Source organism: Tiliqua scincoides, chromosome 3 (genome assembly GCF_035046505.1).
Source record: "Tiliqua scincoides isolate rTilSci1 chromosome 3, rTilSci1.hap2, whole genome shotgun sequence".
In the NCBI taxonomy this organism is placed as follows: domain Eukaryota; kingdom Metazoa; phylum Chordata; class Lepidosauria; order Squamata; family Scincidae; genus Tiliqua; species Tiliqua scincoides.
In genome coordinates, this window is record NC_089823.1 from 236,503,160 (window position 1) to 236,520,883 (window position 17,724).

The following is a 17,724-nucleotide window of genomic DNA, read 5'->3' on the forward strand; positions in this document are numbered from 1 at the left end:
GAAGCTGGACTAGATGGGCCTATGGCCTGATCCAGTGGGGCTGTTCTTATGTTCTTAAACTACAATTCCCAGGAGGCCTTGCAGGTCTTCTTGTGATCTGGTGTGCTCCCTGGGGCATTTGGTGGGCCACTGTGAGACACAGGAAGCTGGACTAGATGGGCCTTTGGCCTGATCCTGTGGGGCTTTTTTTCTGTCTTAAGGCTGCAATGTGGCCCCTCACGAAGCAGTAGCTGGGTTCATATGGGGCGCACTTGTTTGACTCACACTTGAGTCCAGCACTCAGATCACTACAGCACACTAAATACCTGCTGTTATTGTTAAGTTATTCCAAGCACACCCTTTTTCCTTTATACCAGAAAAGAACAACAGAATTGGAAGAAAGCCACAACATTCTGGGCTGGGAAACCAAATCCTTCAATTCACAGTACTGTCTGTCGCTGCCATGCAACACCCTAAAAACAGGCAGGCAGAGACTGCACACAAGGCTTATCGAGGAATAGCACAGATCTCAAAGTACTGAGGCTGCAGAGTTCCCCCCACAACAGGCTCCGTGTTTACATCTTTGGTTCCTTCTGCCATATGGAATGTGAATGTCTTCAGAAGGTTTGCAAAGAAAAGGAACAACTCCGTCCTGGCCAAATGGTCTCCTAAACACACGCGATGTCCTGCAAGGGGAGAGAGGGAGAGAGAGAGAGGACAATCAGTGCCCAGGGTGTGCTACAGGGAATATTCCAGCTGAAAAGCAGTCCTCAACAAATCAAACACATTTCTTGGGTCCTCCACAATCCTGTGTCCACAGCACACTTATCTGATGGCTCTGAGTGTATCTCTGTACATTGGACATGGGAATGCGATTCTAAAATGAGGGGATAACATGGCAGGCAGCAGAGCGGCATTTCAGACTAGTGTAAAATTGCTTGTCAGGTGGGCGTAAGCAGGTGATTCTCAGAGGTCATGTTAAAGACGAATCCAGGCTTGTCTTGAAGGAGACTTGCTTCTGCATGTCCCAACTATTGAAGGCAAAAAAGACAACCTTGAAGAAAATGCTGAAAAGCCAAACCATTCAGCCTTTGACTTCATCCTGGCTCAGTTCTGCTAATCCAAGAAGACGGAACCTCTCGCCCGCTGTACCATTTTGCATGGCCCACCTCTGGGAAGTACAACTGGAGTAACTGGAATGACTTTATCACCAGTTATTTCCATATTAAGAGGCCAGACATGATGCAACAAACCACGGTAAGAGGCTCAGGCTACAATCCTATCCACTTTTTCCTGGTAGTAAGTTCCATTGACTATAATGGAACTTACTTCTGAGTAGACATGCATAGGATTGGGCTCCCAGGGTAGATGGGAGGTCTTTTTTGAGTGCAAGAAAAGCAGAACTGAGCCTCCTACCACTGTTTGTTGCATCGTATTGCTGGTCTCACTGCCAGGCAGTGGAGGTCGGGGGGGGGGGGGTCCTGCCATGAGTACCACTGGGCACCACCTCAAGTACCACTGGTGGTATGAGTACTACCAGTTGAGAAATGCTGCTCTATTGCTTTTACCACCCAGCCCCAAAAAGAATTCCAGTGAACTCTAAAGCTTCCCCCTCCAACTTCCAACTCTGCAATCCAATGCATGTCTACTCAGAAGCTCAACAAGTTCAAAGGGAGTTGTTGACTTCCAGGGTTTGAGAGAGAATGGCAGCCTTGAAGGACAGTTTCACTAATGAACAAAAAGGTACTATGAGGGGACTGTTCTTCTAGGTTGCTTTCCGACAGACAACAGCAGATACCCATCACTTTGGTCTACTCTAGTGGCGATTCTCCCACAAGTTTGAGGGCTGCTACTGACCAGGGAGTGCAAAGCCTGCAGTGGGTGGGGAGGTGACTGCAGTTGGTGGGGAGGCAGGTGAGGTAGAACCTCCCCACCACAGCCCTTTGAAAGTGTTGCAGCTGTGTAGGTGCCCAAGCACCCACAACCCAGCCTAAAAATGAAAATTAACAGCACATGTAACAAGCCTTGCAGGTTTTGAGGTTCACCCTGATCACAAGTTCTTTCCAGTGCTTCTTCATTAGGTGATAAGACCTAAACCCAATTTGCAAACTTGATCAAAAAATCTTCAATTTCTAGTCAGCCTGCCATTTCACTTGCATGGGGGGGGGGGGGAGAATAACCTAAAGGAACTTTTCTGCCAGAGAAGGAGCATGCTAACTGTACCATCCTCAGCACACTTACCTGGGAATAGCAGCCCAATCCTATGCAAGCCTACACAGGAGTAAATCACATTATATAGTCAATTGGGCTTGCTTCCCAGGTGTGAGTAGGATTGCAGCCTAAGGGCTACCCAACTTTCCAGAGCCAATGCAGCCACATTGCAGTCCCGAGGTAAGGGAACAAACATTCCCTTGTCACAAGGAGACCGCCAAGACTTGGTGCTGGAAAGTTACAGTTAAGAGGACTTAGGACCCAATCCTAAGTAAGTAAGTTCAATGGGACTGACTCCCAGGAAAGTGTGTACTGTACAGTATAGGAGTGCAGAAATAGTCTTTCAACTTCCTTTGTGGCAGACAATTGAAGCTGAGTTGCTCATTAGGACATAGAACCTGTTGTTAATTTATTTGAATCCCACCACTGGACAACACCCTTAGCTGCTCCCAACACCCCTCTGGTTCCACTCCCTTTCGTGATATTTTCAGCTGCTATTTCTTTTTTAAAAAACTCAAAACTGCAAGGCCAGGTTTTGCCTGTAGCTGAATGTGCAACTTGTCCATGCGGGTGGCCAGGGAAGCAGCACTCAAGACCCCTCTTTAAATCCAAACCCTGAGCTTCAATGCTATGAAAGAGCTTTTCCCAGTCTGTGCAGTTACCCATTGAAAAGGGAATGAAGGCTTCTGGACAGGTGAAATTCCCGTCTTTGTCAAGGAAGTGGCCTGGGCTGAACTGTCGAGGCGTCTTCCACTCGTTGGGGTCATACAAGGCAGAAGCCATGTTTGGGAAAATGACCATGCCCTGCAAAGAGAAACCCAACAGTTTAGTTCGGCCTCTCAGCTGAGCTCCAGGGAAAGAAATTTATTAGAAGGAGAGCTGTTTTTCAACATTTAAGCATTTATTAATATCTATCCTCATTTTTCAGTGCAATGCTCACAATCACTTTACATAGCTAATGGAATGAGAAAATGATTCTGTGTCCCAAAGGGTCTCAGTATCTTTAAAAAAAGAAAAAAGCCACCAAGGTGGAGATACCAATAAATAGCCATTGGAGACACGTTGCTGGAAAGAAGCAGGACATCTGCTCTCCCCCTCCCAAATGTAAGAAAAGCACCACTTGGATTGGGGCCTCCTTGGTAGCCCGCATAGAAGACATCAAACATCAACTAAATCTTCTCTTTTGCAAAACAGACACGGACTTGTGTGTGTGTGTGTGGGGGGGGGGGGTTGTAGCAAGCCTGTGCTGGGTCCACATTGTGCAACGCTGTCAGTGTACAATTACAATCCTCACTTTAAATATGTCCTGATAGGGTCCCAGCTGGTGGCAGTGGCATAGCTCAAGAATCTGGCACCCTGGGGCAAAAAAAAGGTACAATTACAAGCCTCATTTCAAGTATACCCGGACAGGGACCAAACTTGCTCTAAATGCTCAAGAAACCAAACTTGAAGTCATAGTGGATGGGTGGAAACAAGGCCTCAATGTGCTTCAGCAGTGAAAAGGCAAATTCAGCGTTGAAAATTCAAAATAAAACAGTAACCATCATAACGCCACTGCCTAGAATTCTTGAGTGCTGTTCAGAAGACTGCCCAGTTCTGGTTGTGCCAACTCAAAAAGGATATCATAGAACTGGGAAAAAGGTCAGGAGTGTGCAGTGTGGTTGATGTCATTTGGACTTCTTTAGACAATAAAAGCCATCAACGTATGTTCACTCAGCAATCCAATATTTACTCAGAAATAAGTCCCAATCTGTCCAATTGGCTTACTCCCAGGAAAGAGTGTAAAGGCTTGCAGCCTCAGTGGCATTAAACACAGCTCAAGTGGGAAGAGTCTAAAGGACCAGTTTTCTCGTTCTCCAAATTTCCATCTCCCTCCACCTTTGCATGCAGACTCTGTTGCAAACTAGACTGGAGAGCTCATTTTATGGCCCTGCATCTAATTGCAGAAGCATGACAAAAACAAATAAAAAACAAACCAACAAGGCTGTGCATCATCTTCCTAGACATTTGAAGGAGGAAGAGCAGGCTCAGAAGAAGTCTGTTTACCTTTTGAAGGTGAAATTGCCCCAACGTGAAGTTCTTTGCACAAAGTCGGGGCATCCCAATGGCAATAATGTTGCTGAAGCGCTGGACTTCGTGGATCACAGCATTTGTGTAGGGCAGAATCTTGCGATCCTCATAGCAGATCATTCGGCCAGGAGCCAAAACTGCATCCATCTCCTTTTGGACTTTTGCTGGGGAGAAACAGATTATTCATCTACAGAAGCAAAAGGGATTCATTCAGGATGCAGAGAGATTCCAAACATTCCATTGCTAAGGCCTGGTCTGTGCATGTAGTAGAATGAAGTGGTAGGAGGTGAAGGCAGACCATGGGCTGTAGCATGTCAGCCTACTGGTGGGGGATAATCACTTTTGGATGCTCCCCCAAATAAAAAAAAAAGTCTGGAAATAGACAAGTAGCTCCTCAATGACGGAGGCTCTAGCTCAGCCATTCAGCCCATGCAATGATATGAATGCAGAATGGGCTGTCCTTTAAGATAAGAAAGGTATTAAAAGCTCTGGAGGGATGATATATATTTCTTAGAGGAGGGAAGCAAAATAAAACTACTAGTGCTATGGGGTCAACAATATCCCATCAGTATTCAAACACAATTTTATAAGAAATGATGGAGAAACTGCATATGTCAAAGAACGGTGCCAGGACAGCCGGAGGAGACTTTAACACAGATACAAGCCAACACTGCACTAATCAGACTGCAACGTGCATGAGAAAACTCTGAGGCATCTGGATAGCTACTGTGGGAAGCAGCATAACGGACTGGAGATGGGTCTTTGGCCTCATCCAGCAGAGCTCTCCTTCTGTTCTTAGGGAATGAAGCATGGCCATTGTACACCAACAGGCCCATCTTATCATTATCGGCCTTGAAATTACCTTCTCAGTTACTCGGTATAAAAGATGACATTTTATTTCTTCTGTAAGGATTCAAGAGCCACACAGAACTCAGAGAGGGTACAGGATTCTGTGAATACAGGAAGCTGCCTTATACGGAGTCTGACCTTCAGTCTAGCTGGATGAATACCTTCTACGCCCACTGGCAGTGGCTTTCTGGGTTTGCAGACAGGGAGCTTTCCCAGTCCTCCCTGGAGATGTTACAAGGGACTGAATCTAGGGTCTTGTGCACACAAAGCAGGTGGGTCCTGCCAACAAGCTATGCACCTCCCCCCTCCACACACAAATGTGACTATGTGCTCATCTCATTCTTCTCTCACCTTGGATGTCTGGATACAGCACCATGTAGAGCAAACTCCAACAAAGGGTAGTGCTGGAGGTCTCTGTTCCACCCAAAAAGAGGTCAGATATGCACTGGATCATGTTATCTTCATCATAGGCTGGTCTAGGTTCATCTTTGCTCTGCAGGGCAACAAAGAAGAAAACAGCTCATGACATCTCCAAGGCCACCCTTGCAATGGGTGTCTTTCATAACTGAGAATAGCAAGGCAGGGTTGTGTATCTTCAGAAAATAAACAGCAGCCACTTACTTTCTCTAACTGTGCAAGGTAAAAATCAATGAAGTCCTGTGGCTCCTCTGGCATCCCTGCTGCCTGGTGGTTGCTGATCTCCTTCCTTATGACGGAACGCAGTAAGTCAAAGCTGAGCAACATCTTCTTCTGGCGCCCTGGGATACGATGCATCAGCCAGGGGAAAACATCATAAAACTGGAAGACACATCAGGCAAACGGTGCTCAGAAACAGCCATGAGCATCAATATCCATTAAGTACCTGCTGGGATCCCCTTCTCCACTGTGAACCTTCCTCATCTGAAAAGCCCCTTCTTCAGCAGCCTCAGACACCTGAGGGCAGGGTGATGACTACAATGACTCTGGCAGAAATCCTTCTCTAGGCAGGCTGCAGGAGCAGCTTTTTCTTTTGACTTTTGGAAGGTCTAATTGGAAGGTCTAATTGGAAGGCCTAGACGCCTTTAAAAGGGGATTGGACGAGTTTCTGGAGGAAAAATCCATTATGGGGTACAAGCCATGATGTGTATGCGCAACCTCCTGATTTTAGGAATGGGTTAAGTCAGAATGCCAGATGTAGGGGAGAGCACAAGGATGAGGTCTCTTGTTATCTGGTGTGCTCCCTGGGGCATTTGGTGGGCCGCTGTGAGATACAGGAAGCTGGACTAGATGGGCCTATGGCCTGATCCAGTGGGGCTGTTCTTATGTTCTTATGTTCTTATGAATGAAGCCTGGGTGGACCAGATTTCATGCACACCCACCTGGTAGACCACCGGTTATGCTGGCCTGCTGTGCACCGTTTAGATGATACTCATGCATGATGCAGGATGTTCGCGCCCCCCTCCCCCAGCATCCCTTGCAATTTTAGTAGACGTGTCTGCGCCATATTGACACTAAAGAAAAAACAAGGCCCACCCAGCATGCAACTGAGAAATCTACATGGCATTCATTATAAAAGAAGTATACAGGTCCAGCCTATTTATACACGGATTTTTTATATGCAACACGAATGGCCCCTGCAAATGAGAAGGAATGTGCTGATCCCTGGAGAAGGGGGAAAATGCACCCCTTTAAAATCAGTTTTAAAAACTGAACAGTCCTTTAACAATAGCCCCCTTAAAGAGAGAGAGAGAGAGAGAGGTCAGCTGGCTCACAATCCATCAATCTTTCTCCAGGGGACCCCTCCCTTCCCCCTGAGCATGTGAAAGAAATGTGATCACTTTGCATTGGGGAAGGGAGGGGCTGAGTGAAGTGGCCCACTGATTGAAGAATTGTCTTCTTAATGACTCTTACCTTACAACACAAATGTCAGCAAGGCTGTTTTTAAACCACTGGAGCAAAGAAACTTTGTTTTTTAAATGGATTTGCTATAGTGGATTTGCTATTTTTGCCATCAAGGTGAGTGCTTGGAACAGAACTCAAGCGAATAATGAGGCTCAACCTGTAGTAAGGCAGGAGTAAATTGGCTGCTGGTTGCTTCCCTGTGTATGGTAATGCATGGGTGTGCTTGCATGTATGTGTGTCTGTGTGTTTTGCTTAACTCACTGACTGTGCTGGAGAAGAAAGGAGTGGTGTGGAAAGGCAAGGTACTTTTATTTTTTACTGCCCTGCCTCCCCTGATGGAATGTCACTGCTTTTTCTGAACAAATTCAGCGGAAACCAGGCAATGCAAGCATGCCATGAACCAAAAAGCCATAAGACGAACGGGGTATTACAGTGGGGCTTACTCCCAAGTCGGAATGCATAGCGGTCCTGTCTTCAATGGATGGGGTGAAGTCCCTGAAACTCAAGAATGGGCTGTGCCTTTCCTCCCACCAGCCAAGTCCAGCCGCTCTTTGCCAGGACCTCTCCTCTCTCAACTTGTCTGGCTACAGAAACATCCTGATTTCTGACTCTTGGGAAAGGGGAAAAGATCAAAGTAACAAAAGGGTTTGCTCACATAGTGCAAGAGACTCCCTCCAAACTTAAAGATACACTCCATGGCTTCCAGCAGCTGATGAAAGGTTTCGTTGTCAGAGGAGAAGCGGTGCCCAAAGACCACGGCACAAGTCACGTTTGAGACGGCCAGTGTGAGGGCAAAAGACGGGTTTGTGGGCTTTCCTGCAAGTGGAATGGATTGTGTCATGAGCCAGTCTTGGGAGTGCAGCCCAGGGGCTAAACATCTGACTGGGAATCCAGGAAGCTGCTGGCTCAAATGCTGTGACAGCCACAAACTCACTAGGTGGACTCAGCCAAGCTGCTGTCTTGAAGCCTCAGTCATAGAGCTGATGTAGTGCAAGGGGGGGGGGAGAAGAAGCAAGTGGGGTTGGAGTCTGGCAGGCAAAAAGACCTGATGCCTACTCTAGCCCGCCCCCCCTTTCTGCACAGGGCAATTCAATACTGGTCACTTTAGGAGAGAGCAGTGGAAGGATCTCTTCCTCTGGTGGTAATGTTAATCTTCTTCTTGTGCATTTGAGTTTATTTTCACTCTTGTTGTGAGCTGTATTGTGAGAATGGTGGTCTTAAAGGTGGGCTATCAATACAATAAATAAACCAAATCTACTTAATGAGGTCCTCATAATGTGGGATGGCTCAACAGGATGCACTGCCTGACACTGCGTGGATCTGCTGCCCCCATCAGCACAAATCTCTTCCCCAGGTCTGAGAGATTTCATGTGTCTCCCCCCCCCCATAGAAGATGCATCCCCCATGCATGCATCTCCACGGGACCTCGGGCAGGATCTTAATTCATTCTTTGTTTTAACTTCAACATGCATCTTGCCACTGCCACAGCTGCCCCTTGCAGCACTGCCCATCCAGTTGTGCTTAAAGATGCTGCTGGATGTACAAAAGAAGGAGCATCAGAGGTTAATCTTTGTCAGATCTTCACTTTCTCCCTTCACAGCTGTGTCTGTGCTCCAAGTGGGCAGTGAAGATCGGACAGATAGCTGTAGTATCCCCAGCCTGGACAATGGGGGATACTGTCACCCAGCTGCGCATGAGTTTGTGTGCCAGAAAGGAAGACAGAAGAGAAAGAACCAACCCCAAGCCAGTGAACTCATGTCAGCGGCTCCTCCTGAAGGAACTACCACTGGGCCAAAAACAATGCTGCTTTCCAGAGATGTGCAGTCTGAGGAGGCAAAGGAGGCAGAGCCTCACCTGTCGGACAAGGAAAATAGCCTCAGCCTCACTTTGGATTGCTTGCACATTCCACCCAGTTTCTGAGGGGTTGTGCGATCACAGGGGAGGCAGGCAGTATTATTAAATACTGTTAATAATAATTAATAATAATAATCTGCTGCAGCTCTAGGCTCTCCCTGTATAGTCTCCCTGTTTGGACACTCCTCTCCACTGTGATTGCACATTTGCTACATAACAATAACGCAGAAGCTCAGTGACCTGGATGTTTGGCGATTCCATCATCATGTCACCACCATACTTTTGGATCACCAAACTCTGCAGGCAGTGCCTCCCCAACTTCAGACCTCAACCCATGTCACTGCTGCTCTTCTGACTTTTTATTCAATTGTGTGTTTTTAAATGTCACACTACCTTGGGTCATTGGCTGAAAGGCAGTATCAAATTGCAATAAATAAATAAATCTTGACTGGGCAATGCAATGATTCCAAAACAGCTCCTTTGTTTCAATCTCAATACAAAGATAGGTTGGGGGGGGGGGTGTTCCATTTGAGTACAGAAGAAGAAAAGGTTTATGGACAGGAAGAAAATAAACAAAAGATGCATTTGCTCAGTCAAGCTGTACCTCTGGTGTTCCTAAAGGCATCTATCAGATGGTGGACTTCTTCCTGTATCTTGTACTCCAGGCTTGTCTTCCCCAAGCCCAGGCTCTTCAGAGTCACAAGGGTAAATCGTCTCTGATTCTTCCATGTTCTACCAGTTGCCAACAACAGACCTGAAGCCATTGAAAATCAGCTTAGCAACCCTGCAGATACTGTAGAGTTGTTTACAGGACCAAAGACATTACTTGGGGTGCAGAATCCAACTCCCAGAATGGCAGAATCTAAGGCGGCCATTCAAACATTAATTCCAATACCTTGACCCTTCCTACCATTATGAGACACCGCACAGAATGGCAATTTTGCTTCAGCAACAAGTAGTGAGGACTCCCTTCCCAGTTCCGTGCCTGACCCTTGATTCTGTTTGTCTGAGCAGGGGAAGAAGAGGAGAACGATGGACATTGCCTGAAGTTCCTTGGAGGAGCAATGGGACATAAATGCAATAAGTAAAGAGGTGTGGGCTGGTGGGATGGGGAACGGAAGCCTGTCAAGTCCAGGAGTCTGGGGATTGGACACGTTTCTGAAGGAAAATTCCATTATGGGTTACAGACATGATGTGTATGTGCAACCTCCTGATTTTAGAAATGGGCTATGTCAGAATGCCAGATGTAAGGGAGGGCACCAGGATGAGGTCTCTTGTTATCTGGTGTGCTCCCTGGGGCATTTGGTGGGCCGCTGTGAGATACAGGAAGCTGGACTAGATGGGCCTATGGCCTGATCCAGTGGGGCTGTTCTTATGATCTTAACTACAATTCCCAGGAAGCCTTGCAGATCTCTTGTTATCTGGTGTGCTCCCTGGGGCATTTGGTGGGCCGCTGTGAGATACAGGAAGCTGGACTAGATGGGCCTATGGCCTGATCCAGCGGGGCTGTTCTTATGTTCTTACGTTATATCATATAATATAAAACCCCTCATGTTCTGTGCTACCGGCTTCACACTTTTCAGGGGGAAGGGCTGGGCCTCTGCTTGTCTGTATGTTGAGGGGAATTACTATCATTTATATTTGGGGATCCTCTTTTTCCCAGACACGACCTATATGTACATTGTTTTCCTGACTCTGGAGTTCAGATTCAGATGCTCCATCAGTAAAGGAAAATAAAACGCTTGTAGTGGGAGGCTTGAACACTGGTGAGTCAATGCTCAGTTTCTGTGCCAATCTGAATTGAACTGGTATCAATTAAGAGCATAAGAAGAGCTCTGCTGGATCAAGCCAAATTCATCATCCAATCACATTTACTGGAAAATGACATGAGAAACATCATTAGCAAAATCCCTTGTTGTGCCACTGGCACCATCCATTCCTGCCTTATTTTGAAAAAGGACCTTGCCTAAAGCCCAGAGAGGATGAAATGCATTCCTTTACATTAGCAATTGTGGCCACACCCATGGAGACAACCTGCAACCTGACCCACTTTTGAAGTGAAGCAAATGTCAATTCAGCCTCAGAAGACCCAATCCTCTCCCCCTGCATAGTAAAGCATGCAGCCACAGCATTTATTTATTTATTTAGCATATGGCATATAATACATGGACTTACATAACAATTAAACTAGATCAAATATCAATGTCCAGTTCGTCCAGCCATTCAAGGACAGTGTTACCTTTGTTGAAAAAAACAAAACAACACAGCAAAAAGGCACTTTATGTTATGGGGGGGGGCACATCCTGATGGCAAATTGGAGGTAAGAAAAAAGTAGTTTTACTTACCTCTGTGTAAGGCTGCCTATGTCTCCTCGTACATACACCACCCACCTAGCCACCTTGAAATGGACTCCATGTTAACCGTTCTGGAATAGGACTTTTCACATCCAAGGAATGACCAGTGTTCTCACGTGTCTCTGGCAGATAGCAGGATCATCTCACCTTTGTTGTTTGCCATCGCTCTGAAGATAGGAGTCAGAGGCCGGCCTGCAACCGCTTCTGGGTTGGTGGTGAGACCTTCCTTCACCGCTTGGAATCCATTCAGAATAATCACAGGGTTCCAGCCAATCCACAAAGTGTAGATGTCTCCGTAGGATTTTGCTACCTGTAGGAAAACACAATAAAAAGTACACTTCACCTGTCCATGAACACAGCCTCTCTTCCTCCCAGCCTGTTAGCACAAGTGCCTTTGGGAGCAGACTTTCCTTTTTGTAGTAACTACTCTGAGTTATAATTGTTTTATTTTTCATTGCAACTAGAGGCCGTTCCTGGCATTTCAGGATAAAAGGTACAGAGAAGAGCTGTTTAATCATTTACAATTTTAGAAACCTTCCCTATCTTTAAGTTATAATAATTAATTTCAATTTTTAAAAGTGTACTATTATGGTGTCACAATAAAATAATTTTCTTTTTGTTTAGTATTATATTGTGCCTGCTGATATTTGAAGTAGATCATTTAGGGAGCAATCCTAACCAGCACTTATGCCGGTATAGGAGCCCCTGGAGGGTCGCAAACGTGCTGTAAAGCACATTTGTGCCTCCGTGGGAGGAAGCTGCCTTGGCGCATCCAGATGTGCTGACGCACAGAAACCGGCAGAAGCCTCCACAGTGGCTTCCTCCCCACCGCTTGTGCCAGTGCATCCGCGCCGACACAAGCGGCGAAGGTAGGCCTGGGGGGGTGGGGAAGAGGAGGGAGGGGACGTTTCTGGGCAGGGAGAGGGTGGGCAATGGGTGACCCCAGGGGCAGACATGCAGATAGCCCGGGGGCGGGGCTGGGGCGGTTATGCCGGATCCCAACCCCCATCCCCGGGGAGAAAAGAATGGCTTTGAGCCGCTCCACTCTCCTCGAACTTCAAGGTTCGAGGAGACCCATTGGGGCGTGCAGCCCTTACCCAGGGGTAAGGGGAAGAGCTTCCCCTTGCCCCTGGTTGAGCCGCTGCAGCCAGTGAACCTGCGTTGGATGCAGTGCAAGCCTCCTGCTGCAGCGCAGGTTTGGATTGCGCCCTAATTGTTCTAACTTGTATTGAAGAGATCCAGTGTGCAGTTAGGGAAGTCATTGGGCAGGCACTGCCTCCCACATGCACCCACACATTTGGGGTGAACAGGATGGGAGGACAAGTGGTTGTTCCCCCATCAACCCTTTGCCTGCCTTTCTCTTAAGAGGCTTCTAAGCAAAGTGAAAGTATTCAAACTGCAGCCTGCCTCAACTGAAGGGTGCCATGATCCCTGATAAAAGTGCAGCCGGTGGGAGTCAGGCGTATTCTGAGAATTGCAGGCCTTTTGCCTTTAAGGTCATCCCAGCAGGAAACACAGGCTGCCCCCTTGAACGTGATGGTGACACCATTCTCTTGGGAGAAACAAGTTCAGCTGTGTAACTTTATGGGTTACAGCTCCCTACTCCTAGAGAATCCTGTTACTCCTTGAGGATTCTATTACTCTTATCCGGTGTAGCTCACCCAAGAAACACACCCTTGGGATTTTACCATAGGAGCAGGATCTTTGAAAGGTGCACCACTTCATGAGTGCTGGACTAGGGGCAGAGATGCAAGCAGAAGAGTGTATGTGAGGGGAGCCCTTCAATCAACGTCTCTCTCCCTTTGAGCTGAATAGGTTCAAAAACAGGTAAATCCACCTTGCGTCACCCTGATGCTTCTCTTCCCCCTCCTGTTAACTGCTGTCTCTGCAAGGAGCCCTGCGTTTCCTGAGAGAAGTTTCATTGTAAATGGAAAAAGCCTCTTCCTGGTTCTTTCACTTTTTCATGCCTGCTCACACTTATCTATATGTGTGCTTAAGCAGTTCTTCTCCTTTTTAAATTATGCTCACCTGGATAAATAGCAATTGCTTATAGTTATTAGTGACTTTTATTTTGATGCTGTTCCTTTTGTTCATCACATTAATTTATGTCAAATACAACTTGTCTGTCTGGAATGTCTGGGCTCTGACTCAGGGCCCAATCCTGTCCAACTTGCCAGCACCAGTGCAACCACAGTGCAGCCCTGAGATAACAGAACAAACATTCCCTTACCTTGAGGAGGCCTCCGTGACTGCCTCCCCACCACAGGAAGCAGCGCATGCCCCATTGCAGCATCCACTGCAGCACCGGCACTGGAACATTGGATAGTATTGGGCCCTCACTCCCTATCCCCCTCTCTTTCATGAGACTAGTTCAATGGTCAACACACACACACATCACCATGGCATCTGTGATAACCAAGTGTTCCCTGCATCATGTGGCTTTCTTCTCAGCGTCCATACACTAAGGAAACGGCAATATACAAAAACCCAGTTTCTCTTATCACCTCTATCACTTCTACTCAAGCTGGCCTACTGCTCAGGCAACTGATTCAAGGGTCAGAAAACAAATACCTCCATCAGGACATCACGATTGAATTGAAGTAGCTTCAGCTGCCACAAACTTCCAATAATTGGGAGAGGAGTCGGTCCCGGAGGAAGACGTTTGCTTCTCCATTGCAGCCTTACAAACTGCACCGTCAGAAGGCTCAGGAGGAACAGGATGAACAGGGAACCCAGTCCCAACATGGAAGCGCAGTTGTCCCAGGTTCAGACAGAAGCTCTCTGTGCTGCAGTAGTGTGAGCTGAAGCTTTGGGTGTGATCCTGTTCACAGGCCAGATATTTCCAGCCTGCCTTCTTGCTTTGGCGTGCCCTCTGCCAAGCCTACCAGTATATCTCCATTGCTTAGTGCATTTAATTGGTTGGTGTGTGCTCCACAGACAATGAACATTTAATGAAAAGCCATCCCCAGAAGGATTTCCCAAGCACCATTATGGCTTAAGAAAAAACTACCGAGTGTGTCACAGAATTTAATTAATAGTTACATGTAGCTGATGTATTCAGCTGTGGCTGAAAAGGCAACATAAAGGTGAATACCATACTGCCAAACAAGACACACCACTCTTGTTTAATTGCTATCCAAACGCAGTTTGTTTCAACAGAAAGTTGTTGATGGATTAATTCTTTAATACAAACTTAATTAACGGTCCATGTACACAACTCCCAACTTCTTCTTTGAATATGAGTGATATGATAGTTCCCTGTGTACACTGCAGCTGACCAATGAGTCAACAGTCTGTTGTATCCCCTGTTCTATCCAGTGCTCAGGATCACGTATCACACACAGCAGCCCCTCTCAGGTTTATACTGGAGCCCTATGACTATCTGGTTTCCCCAGAGAACAAAAGTCTGGATCTGAACCTTCCTGGATCCTGCCCGGTCTAGTTCACCTTCAGGCATTTGTCCAAGGATCTGCCTCTGGAACAGGAGTGCTGCCACAAATCCAAGGCCTGAAAGGCCATGCGCTGCTGACAGCACCACCCAGACCAACCACCCATGAAGTTCTGCTGGCAGAGAAATAAGCGTGGGGACAGATCTGGTGAGGATAACAGATGGGATGGGGCAGAGCTCAAACGTTCCCTTACCACGAGGGGGCCTAAACATTCCAAAACGTCCCTGCGGGATACATTGGGCACCGCACTGGTGCCACTGCATCGCTGTGCCGGGAATTACAGTGGATTGGGCTGCCTGCTGATGTGCTACCCAGAAAAGGCTTGAATGTGTTGCATTATGTTATGGGGATGCATAGGACACAAAGGGCAAGAAGAGAAGCAAAACATCAGTGAGGACACTCCCCCTCCTTCTCAGTGTGCAGGTTGTTGGCGGATGGATAAACCTACAGCTGGGTGGAAGGTTTGCTTTGTGGCCTCATCTCACAGAGCTGGAACCTTGCATGCAGGGCAGTGGTACGCTGTATATGAGCCATTGGACATTAACTGAGAATGGGAAAGCATGGATTCCTGGAGGTGAAAGTGGTCCTTCTCAGCACAGCCCTGGAGATCATGACACCTACATGAGGTGTTCCAAATTGTTTGATGGCTTTCCTCACCAGTCTACAAGCATGTGCCAGTCAGCCTAACATCTATGCTGGGTAAGATGGTGGAATGCCTCATCAAAGATAGAATCTTCAAACACATAGACGAACAGGCCGTGCTGGGGGAGAATCAGCCTGGCATCTGTAAGGGTAAGTCTTGCCTCACAAACCTTTGAGAATTCTTGGAAAAGGTCAACAGGCATCTGGATGCGGGAGAATCTGTGGACATTATATATCTGGACTTTCAGAAGGTGTTTGACATGGTCCCTCACCAAAGGCTACTGAAAAAACTCCACAGTCAGGGAATTAGAGGGCAGGTCCTCTCCTGGATTGAGGCCTGGTTGAAGACCAGGAAGCAGAGAGTGGGTGTCAATGGGCAATTTTCACAATGGAGAGAGGTGAAAAGCGGTGTGCCCCAAGGATCTGTCCTGGGACCGGTGCTTTTCAACCTCTTCATAAATGACCTGGAGACAGGGTTGAGCAGTGAGGTGGCAAAGTTCACAGACGACACCAAGCTTTTCCGAGTGGCGAAGACCAGAAGTGATTGTGAGGAGCTCCAGAAGGATATCTCCAAATTGGCAGAATAGGCAACAAAATGGCAGATGCGCTTCAATGTCAGTAAGTGTAAGGTCATGCACATTGGGGCAAAAAATCAAAACTTCACATATAGGCTGATGGGTTCTGAGCTGTGACAGATCAGGAAAGAGGTCTTGGGGGGGGTGGACAGGTCGATGAAAGTGTTGACCCAATGTGCGGCAGCAGTGAAGAAGGCCAATTCTATGCTTGGGATCATTAGAAAAGGTATTGAGAACAAAACGGCTAATATTATAATGCTATTGTACAAATCGATGGTAAGGCCACACCTGGAGTATTGTGTCCAGTTACAGTGCACTCTACTGGTTGTTGAAAACTTTGTATTGTATATGTTCAAATGGATGTTTTTGCCTTATTTGAAACTTGTAACTTGAAACTCACCAATCAAATGTCTCTAAGGTATCTCCAGCCTATGAAAAGTAAAGCCCCATCTATGATGTCAAACCCCAGCCAATGAGAAGTGTAAAACTCTTCAAACAAAGGACCCAAAATCCTATAAAGGTTCTGGTTAAGATTGACATTGGCACTCCAAGCTTTGGACAGGAGTCCCTTGAGACGCCAGTTGCTGGCAACGAAAAAAAAGCTTGCAGACGATCACTCTGACTACTGAGTCTTGCTTCAATCAATCAATCAACAGTATTTCTATACCGCTTTTCAACTAAAAGTTCACAAAGCGGTTTACAGAGAAAAATCAAATAACTAAATGGCTCCCTGTCCCAAAAGGGCTCACAATCTAAAAAGATGCAAATGAATACCAGCAGACAGCCACTCGAACAGACAGTGAGGTGGGCCAGTTACTCTCCCCCTGCTAAAAAGAGGAGCACCCACTTGAAAAAGTGCCTCTTGCTTCTGAACCTTGCAACACCTTGCAACAGTTGCTGGCAGCCCTTCTCTGGACTCAGATAGCATTTCTAGCCCATCTTTTCTAACATGACCTCAAGGCGGCTTGTGCATTTCAAACAAAAGCACACCAAACAAATAAAACTAGCAGTGTTTCTCTGATTTTTGAGGGGCTACAATTCCATGGTAGAGAACCTGCCTTGCATTCAAAAGGTGCTGGGTTCCAGCCTTAGTATCTTCTGCCAGAAACCAGGGATTTCAGTCAGTCAGTGTGGACCACACTCAGCTGGGAGAGCCAATGGCCTGATTCAGTATGGGGTAGCAGCTGTCTGGGCTCCTCAAAGGGTATAAACAGATACAGACTTGAGGGCAGACTCGCTAGTCAGACAAAAGCATCCCAGCACCGTTTTCAAAGACCTGTTTCCGTCCAGCATCTAAGGCAGCTAAATAAAAGGATAAAACCATTGTAAGGCCACACCTGGAGTATCGTGTCCAGTTCTGGTCGCCACATCTCCAAAAAGATATAATGGAAATGGGAAAGGTGCAAAAGAGAGCAACCAAGATGATTACTGGGCTGGGGCATCTCCCTTACGAGGAAAGGCTTCATCATTTGGGGCTCTTCAGTCTAGAAAAGAGGCACCTGAGGGGGGACATGATTGAGGCATACAAAATGATGCAGGGGGTGGATAGAGAGATACTCTTTTCCCTCTCATATAACACCAGAACCAGGGGACATCCACTAGAATTGCATGTTGGGAGAGTTAGGACAAAAGAAAATATTTTTTTACTCAGCATGTAGTTGGTCTGTGGAACTCCTTGCCACAGAATGCGCTGATGGCATCTGGCCTGGATGCCTTTAAAAGGAAATTGGACACATTTCTGGAGGAAAAATCTATCACAGGTTACGAGACCTGATGTGTAATGTGCAACCTCCTGACTTTAGGTGTAGGCTACCTCAGAATGCCAGATGTGGGGGGGGGGGGGGCACTAAGATGCAGGTT

General features: G+C 46.9%; 1 protein-coding gene across 1 annotated transcript; it reads right to left on the reverse strand.

Annotated features, from left to right (window-relative positions):
* Nucleotides 1-486: 486 nt before the first annotated feature.
* Nucleotides 487-13,943, reverse strand: LOC136643807 (cytochrome P450 2J4-like). Its single transcript, XM_066619157.1, has 9 exons — nucleotides 13,770-13,943; nucleotides 11,346-11,508; nucleotides 9,449-9,598; nucleotides 7,646-7,806; nucleotides 5,731-5,907; nucleotides 5,461-5,602; nucleotides 4,237-4,424; nucleotides 2,853-2,994; nucleotides 487-665 (listed from the first exon to the last, which is right to left on the reverse strand). Exons 1-9 carry the CDS (start codon nucleotides 13,941-13,943, stop codon nucleotides 487-489), a joined length of 1,476 nt encoding a protein of 491 aa, XP_066475254.1.
* Between the last annotated feature and the right edge of the window lie 3,781 nt (nucleotides 13,944-17,724).